Source organism: Sander vitreus, chromosome 23 (assembly GCF_031162955.1).
Source record: "Sander vitreus isolate 19-12246 chromosome 23, sanVit1, whole genome shotgun sequence".
In the NCBI taxonomy this organism is placed as follows: Eukaryota; Metazoa; Chordata; class Actinopteri; order Perciformes; family Percidae; genus Sander; species Sander vitreus.
The window spans coordinates 22,863,740-22,871,948 of record NC_135877.1 but is presented as its reverse complement, the minus strand read 5'-3'; the positions used below and the strand labels follow the sequence as shown (position 1 = coordinate 22,871,948).

Sequence of the window (8,209 nt, the reverse complement as noted above, 5' to 3'; positions counted from 1 at the left end):
TAGCTACTGAGCATGTAGTCCTTACCTAGCTACTGAGCGTGTAGTCCTTACCTAGCTACTGAGCATGTAGTCCTTACCTAGCTACTGAGCATGTAGTCCTTACCTAGCTACTGAGCGTGTAGTCCTTACCTAGCTACTGAGCATGTAGTCCTTACCTAGCTACTGAGCGTGTAGTCCTTTACCTAGCTACTGAGCATGTAGTCCTTACCTAGCTACTGAGCGTGTAGTCCTTACCTAGCTACTGAGCATGTAGTCCTTACCTAGCTACTGAGCGTATAGTCCTCACCTAGCTACTGAGCGTGTAGTCCTTACCTAGCTACTGAGCGTGTAGTCCTTACCTAGCTACTGAGCGTGTAGTCCTTACCTAGCTACTGAGCGTGTAGTCCTTTACCTAGCTACTGAGCATGTAGTCCTTACCTAGCTACTGAGCGTGTAGTCCTTTCCTAGCTACTGAGCATGTAATCCTTACCTAGCTACTGAGCATGTAGTCCTTACCTAGCTACTGAGCGCGTAGTCCTTACCTAGCTACTGAGCGTGTAGTCCTTACCTAGCTACTGAGCGTGTAGTCCTCACCTAGCTACTGAGCGTGTAGTCCTTACCTAGCTACTGAGCATGTGCGACTGCCAACAAAGATGTTCCAGCAGTGAGAGGTCTCACTCTGTAGCTAAAACAGAGACCTGAACACAGGGTGAAAAGAGGAGCTGCAGCAATGAGCAGTACAACAACAATATGAAACCTATTCTGATATAACCTCTAAATACAATTATGAACCTGAAAATGAGCATAATATGAACACTTTAAGATTATTTTTTGGGCATTTTAGGCCTTTATTTGGATAGGACAGCTTAGACATGAAAGGGGAGAGAAGGGGAAAGCTGTACTTGTGGCAACTATTTCATTCTTATTCTTAACTGTGACCAATCAGACATGATCATCATCGGTCCCAAATTCCTCATCAAAACCACCAGAACTGCCTTCTTCCACCTTAAAATCTGCATCTGTATCAGTATTATGATTTATATGTTTGTATATTTGCACACTTTACATTTTCGAGAATGTAGTATCACCTACTTTATTTATTTATCATTTTTGTATTACATTATCTGCAAAGAAAATACCGTATTTTCCGGACTATAAGTCTATAAGTCCGGAGTATAAGTCGCATCAGTCAAAAAATGCGTCATGAAGAGGAAAAAAACATATATAAGTCTCACTGGACTATAAGTCGCATTTATTTAGACATTTATTTCACATAATCCAAGACCAAGAACAGACATTTAATCTGGAAAGGCAAGTTATTAAACTACCCCAACAGCCCCCAGAACAAGGGGCTGAATACGGTAGGTGTCCTCTATGTTAACGTAACACATTAACAGTTATTAAACTACCCAACAGCCCCCAGAACAAGGGGCTGAATACGGTAGGTGTCCTCTATGTTAACGTAACACATTAACAGTTATTAAACTCCCCAACAGCCCCCAGAACAAGGGGCTGAATACGGTAGGTGTCCTCTATGTTAACGTAACGTAACAGCTCTGTTGACGAGCCTCTCCCAGCAGCACGTTGTTCCAGCACCCATCTGTGGACTCCTTCCTCCAGCTCTGGCCATCTGGATTTCAGCGCGACTAGCTTTCTTTGTTTTCTTCATTGCAGTAAGACTAACCTTTTCTCCAGTCCCTCACAAGTTTCTCTCTCACTCCAAACTCTCCTTCTGCTGCTCGATGACCGTTTTCGGCTGCGTGTTTTACTACCTGCAGTCTCCTGCAGCTTCTTTTCTTTCTCAGTTGTCTTTAGGAGCAGCATATAGTCCTCACAAGCCTAGAGCGCCTCTCGCGGCTGTAGACGGTAATGTTTTCAGCATGAAATAACATTTAAACACATGTTACATTATATATATTTTGATATATAAGTCGCGCCTGACTATAAGTCGCAGAACCAGCCAAAGCATGAAGACAAGTGAGACTTATAGTCCAGAAAATAGGGTATATATGGTGGTGACAAAAGCCGTATTAAATAAGTAGACCTACAGTTAGGTGATTCTGGCGTTGCAGAGGTGCCTGCTCGCTGTCTGATTGTCTGATATGAATGACCACATTGCAATGATACATGGCCTTAGTGTTCTGTCTTACACAGCAAACTCATTCTTCACTGGTAAGACCAACATACTGTGATAACATTCAAATAAAAAAACATAACATCTTGTGAATAGGTTGATTTAATCAACGGAAGGTTCTAAAAATACTAAAAACAACAAAGCTATACTACTATACACCGATTCTCTGCAGTAAACTGACGGAAAAAGACAAATATTATGTGAAATATTACGTGAAAGTACCCTCAACTAGACAATGACTCCCACATATTATGTATTAATAGGACAGCTTAGACATGAAAGGGGAGAGAGAAGGGGGAATGACATGCAGCAAAGGGCTGCAGGCCGGAGTCGAACCCGTGGCTGCTGCGTCGAGGAGTAAACCTCTATATATGGGCGCGCGCTCTACCATGTGAGCTAACCAGGCGCCTCTCCTGCCAAATTTCTGACCATTTTCCACTACGTGGTATCTGCTTGACTCTACTCGTGCCCCGTCCTCCTTTCTCCATCACAGATTTAGTACCGCCTCATGCGTGAGGCGAGCGTGGCTGGTCATCACAGCAACGCCGCAGGAAACTGCCGTGACCTCCACACACACACACACACACACACACACACACACACACACACAGAACGTGGAAGCTGTGTGTGTGACTCTCATCATGTGGCTGTTTGCCAGAAGACACATTTAGTTTCTAAAGAAGCTGGAGGCAGCAAAACAAATGGTGGGTTTGTTCAGGACACCCCCGTCTGTCGCTACAGCAATGACGACGCAGTGATTGGTGCCGATTCTCTCCGACCAATCAGGAGTCTGCAGGTTTTCAGGTCACCTTTTGGTATCTCCTCAGCTCTCCTGGAGCCTCCACGGAGGTGAGACTAAATAAAGTAGCTGTCAGCAGGTAGCAGGGACTCTTTATCAGAATGGGAAACCTAAAAAGACGAGTAGAGGCGAGGCGATGCCAGCAGGTACCATGTGATGGAAACACGCCATTACACTCCCGCTCGCACCCGCAAAACTCTGAGAATTTATGCCCACACAATAATAAGAGATGCATTGATGTTGTGTCTTCTCCCGTCCCGCATGAGAAAACACGTCATTTTATAGGCTAATAGGGAGAAGATGCAGGGAAAGAAGGCAGGAGCTTGTGATGACCTGATTATATCTGTCTTATATGTCAGCAAGCAATGCGTCATCAAGGCTGTGTTGGAGATGTTGACCCTTGCACAGTTATTAACCATATGCAGGGCACCCATCCATATGATGCACATTGCAACACATACTTTGGGGGATATGAATGTAAGATGATTGCAGAAGTGACACTGATCTGTGTTTTTGTTTATTATTTTAAAAAAAAATGGCAGAGCAGATTGTGTAACGTGTTATTAGTGTTTACTGTAGCTAACGGTAGCTAACGTTAGCTGCTGTGTAACGTGTTATTAGTGTTTACTGTAGCTAACGGTAGCTAACGTTAGCTGCTGTGTAACGTGTTATTAGTGTTTACCGTAGCTAACGGTAGGCTAACGTTAGCTGCCGTGTAACGTGTTATTAGTGTTTACTGTAGCTAACGGTAGCTGCTGTGTAACGTGTTATTAGTGTTTACTGTAGCTAACGGTAGCTGCTGTGTAACGTGTTATTAGTGTTTACTGTAGCTAACGGTAGCTGCTGTGTAACGTGTTATTAGTGTTTACTGTAGCTAACGGTAGGCTAACGTTAGCTGCCGTGCAACGTGTTATTAGTGTTTACTGTAGCTAACGGTAGGCTAACGTTAGCTGCCGTGTAACGTGTTATTAGTGTTTACTGTAGCTAACGGTAGCTAACGTTAGCTGCTGTGTAACATGTTATTAGTGTTTACTGTAGCTAACGGTAGCTGCCGTGTAACGTGTTATTAGTGTTTACTGTAGCTAACGGTAGCTGCTGTGTAACGTGTTATTAGTGTTTACTGTAGCTAACGGTAGCTGCTGTGTAACGTGTTATTAGTGTTTACTGTAGCTAACGTTAGCTGCTGTGTAACGTGTTATTAGTGTTTACTGTAGCTAACGGTAGCTAACGTTAGCTGCTGTGTAACGTGTTATTAGTGTTTACTGTAGCTAACTAAATGTTGCGAGTGACATCACGGTCTGTTGTTATGGTCTGTGTTTTGGAACAGGAAGCACAGACAGATCCCTGTCTGCTGCAGTTAAAGACTTCCCTCCTGGGAAGATACATGAAGCATTTAACATTTAACACGCCACGATGGCTGAACGCACCTGAGAGCTCCCGCCATGACTCAGCAGAAACACTGACGATGATGAGGGGGGAGACGAAGGCTCGGCTCCCTGCAGGAGGATCTGTTCTTCTTTCTACCGGGGTTTTCCCTGCAGGCGCAAAATCAGGAGTTAATCACAGCGCAGAGCGTGTGTGTGTGTGGTGTGTGGTGTGTGTGTGTGTGTGGTGTGTGTGTGTGTGTGTGTGGTGTGTGTGTGTGTGTGTGTGTGTGTGTGTCTCTGTGTGTGTGTGTGTGTGTGTGCTGTGTGTGTGTGTGTGTGTGTGTGTGTGTGTGTGTGTGTGTCTGTGTGTGTGTGTGTGTGGTGTGTGTGTGTGTGTGTGTGTGTGTGTGTGTCTCTCTGTGTGTGTGTGTGTGGTGTGTGTGTGTGTGTGTGTGTGTGTGTGTGTGTGTGTGTGTGTGTGTGGTGTGTGTGTGTGTGTCTCTCTGTGTGTGTGTGTGTGGTGTGTGTGTGTGTGTGTGTGTGTGTGTGTGTGTGTCTCTGTGTGTGTGTGTGTGTGTGTGTGTGTGTCTCTGTGTGTGTGTGTGTGTGTGTGTGTGTGTGTGTCTCTGTGTGTCTGTGTGTGTGTGTGTGTGTGTGTGTCTCTCTCCCTCTCTGTGTTTTGTGTGTCTCTCTCTCTCTCTGTGTGTGTGTCTCTGTGTGTGTGTGTCTCTGTGTGTGTGTGTGTGTGTGTGTGTGTGTGTGTCTCTCTCTCTCTATGTGTGTGTCTCTGTGTGTGTGTCTCTGTGTGTGTGTGTCTCTGTGTGTGTGTGTGTGTGTCTCTGTGTGTGTGTGTGTGTGTGTCTCTGTGTGTGTGTGTGTGTGTGTGTGTGTCTGTGTGTGTGTGTGTGTGTGTGTGTGTGTCTCTCTCCCTCTCTGTGTTTTGTGTGTCTCTCTCTCTCTCTCTCTGTGTGTGTGTGTGTGTCTCAGTGTGTGTGTCTCTGTGTGTGTGTGTCTCTGTGTGTGTGTGTCTCTGTGTGTGTGTGTCTCTGTGTGTGTGTGTGTGTGTGTGTGTCTCATAGAGTCATATGTAAACATATCAGAGGGAATTTCCACTCCTCCTCTTCTTTACTCTGATTATTTAGGGACAATCCTCAATTTCCAGACTGAACAAACAAACTGCTGCTTCTGTTAAAGAAACAGTCACGCATGTACGCACGTACGCACACACACACACACACACACACACACACACACACACTTCATGTCCGGGAAAAAGTTAAAGAGAAAACACAAGACAAAAAAAACACCCAGGAAACAAAACCGTAGAAAAAGGCGACAAAAACTCCGAAAGAAATTTCCAAAAAAGGCGACATAAAAGTAAAAAAAATTCAAAAAAAACTTCGAAAAAGGCGACAAAAACTCCGAAAGAAATTTCCAAAAAAGGCGACATAAAAGTAAAAAAAATTCAAAAAAAACTTCGAAAAGGGCGACAAAAACTCCCAAAAAAAAGAAACGAAAAAAAATCTGGCAAAAATGTTTAAAAAAAAGGCACCAAGCCTTCAGAAAGCAAATCCCACCTGCTGTGTTTCCATAGAAACCGTTGATAAGAATGGGTTGTGAATATTATGGGATGTAGGCTTGCTGAGAGAGAGACACACACACAGAGACACACACACACACACACACACACAGACAGACACAGAGACACACACACACACACACACACACACACACACACAGAGACACACACACACACACACACACAGACACACACACACACAGAGACACACACACACACACACAGAGACACACACACACACAGACACACACACACACACACAGAGACACACACACACACACACACACACAGAGACACACACACACACACACACACACACACACACACACACACACACACACACAGAGACACACACACACACACACACACAGACACACACACACACAGAGACACACACACACACACAGACACACACACACACACATAGAGACACACACACACACACACAGACACACACACACACACACACACACAGAGACACACACACACACACACAGAGAGAGACACACACAGAGACACACACACTCACACACACACTCACACACACACACACACAGAGACACACACACACACACACACACTCACACACACACACACACACACACACATATATGGATCATCATTCATTTGCATAAAGATGGGCATCGGCCAGCTTCAAATGCAGCGCCCCCTTCCCAGGATGCTTTGCGGGCGCGTTAACGTCACCCATAGGAATAAAGTGGAGCGCGGCCAGGTGGACGTGTACGGTGACAAACCAGTCGCCCGTTACGGCGGCATCGTGTCATAATGATGTCATCGTTCTCTCGCTCCGTCGGAGAACGTCTGTTGATGATTTCATTTGATGTTGCCGTCGGCCAATCAGGAGCTGAGTTGCTTTTGACATGTTTCCACGTTTTTTTTTTTCACCTTTACCAACCTTTTTTTCGGATGTTTTTTTTTTTTGCACTTTTGATGCTTTTTTATGGTTTTTTTCCGACATTTGATGCTTTTTTTTTGTAATGCTTTTTTCAGCTGGTTTTTTTTCGGGGTTATTTTTGACATTTTGTTTACGTTTTTGAAGCTTTTTGTCACTTTTTTTTAACATTTATTTTGAAAATGAAAATAAAAAATTGTAATGGGGCCCGAAAACATTGAGTGGACAAGTGAAAGGACAGATTTTCACTCCATTTTATTTTGAAAGGACAGATTTTCACTCCATTTTATTTTGAAAGGACAGACTTTCGCTCCATTTTATTTTGAAATGACAGACTTTGAGTCACATTTTGAGTGAAAATCTTATATAACAACATGTTTAAAGGGTAAAAGAAAAAGTGGTGTCCAATTCCCCCCATGCATCTGTAATTAAAAACCTAAACTATATTTTCTATATAATACCGACTCGGATATTTTAATTATTTTCTGTGTTTTTATATATTTATTCAAAGTAACAATGAACAGTTTCTAAATACTACTTGTCATATTTTTACAAAAAAATAAATATTTTTTAAAATATAAATGTCCTAAATTCAACTTGACTAATAAAAGAAAGAACATTTTAAAATAAAAAAATAATAATAAAAAACTCAGATAAACGGGAAAATGTGTAAATAAAGTTACAGAAGTTTGAATTCTTGCCCAGAGCTAGAACCAGTTACACAATCTGACCAAACTGCAGCAGTTTTATTAAATAAAAACAACGAATAAAGCGTCAAAATACCCCAAAAATCAGCTGCTTACACTTTAATGTGACCCGCAGTTCAGTGAGTTTAATATCTTAGTTAGATTTTGGGGACAAACACGTTAAATGGACATTTTTACGGTCGTTTTTGACAGTTTGACGTTAATGTGAAAACGTCTCGCGCTTATTTAGCTCTGTTTTGACCGCCGTGTCCGTTATTTGTCAGTTATTTGTCCGTTATTTGTCAGTTATTTGTCCGTTATTTGTCAGTTATTTGTCCGTTATTTGTCCGTTATTTGTCAGTTATTTTTCAGTTTGTGTCGAGAGAAGCAGAGATAAAGAGTTTAAATGTGAGTTTACCTTTCTGTTGCAGCTTTCTCTCCGTCTGTTTCCCCAAAAACCACTCAACTCCCAACGGGACTGAAATGTCAAAACCGTAGCACAACACCCGAGGCAGCTTCCGGTCTCCTCTTTTCAAAATAAAGTTATTTTGACCGGGAAACGTTTGTTTGTACATTTTATTTTTTGAAGTTTAAGTTTTAGTTTTATATATATTTTTGTATTTTTGTCACGTCTGCTCTTTCTGTCGGTTGTTGTGCTTTTGGCAGCAACTGAATTGTGGTATAAACATACCTATATGTATCTGTGTGTATCAGAAAAATGTTTAAATGAAAAATAAAATTGCTGTAAAATA

At 42.6% G+C, this 8,209-nt stretch overlaps 1 protein-coding gene across 1 annotated transcript in view; it reads right to left on the bottom strand.

Annotated features, from left to right (window-relative positions):
* nfkb2 (nuclear factor of kappa light polypeptide gene enhancer in B-cells 2 (p49/p100)) overlaps window positions 1–7,976 on the bottom strand; it is a 44,935-nt gene extending 36,959 nt beyond the window's left edge. Inside the window, exons 1-2 of the mRNA XM_078243128.1 lie at window positions 7,876–7,976; window positions 4,340–4,447 (exon numbers count right to left, since the gene is read on the bottom strand). Of these exons, the coding sequence (XP_078099254.1) occupies window positions 4,340–4,356 (17 nt within the window). The 5' untranslated portion in view covers window positions 4,357–4,447; window positions 7,876–7,976. The remainder of the gene's footprint in view (window positions 1–4,339; window positions 4,448–7,875) is intronic.
* Window positions 7,977–8,209: the final 233 nt, after the last annotated feature.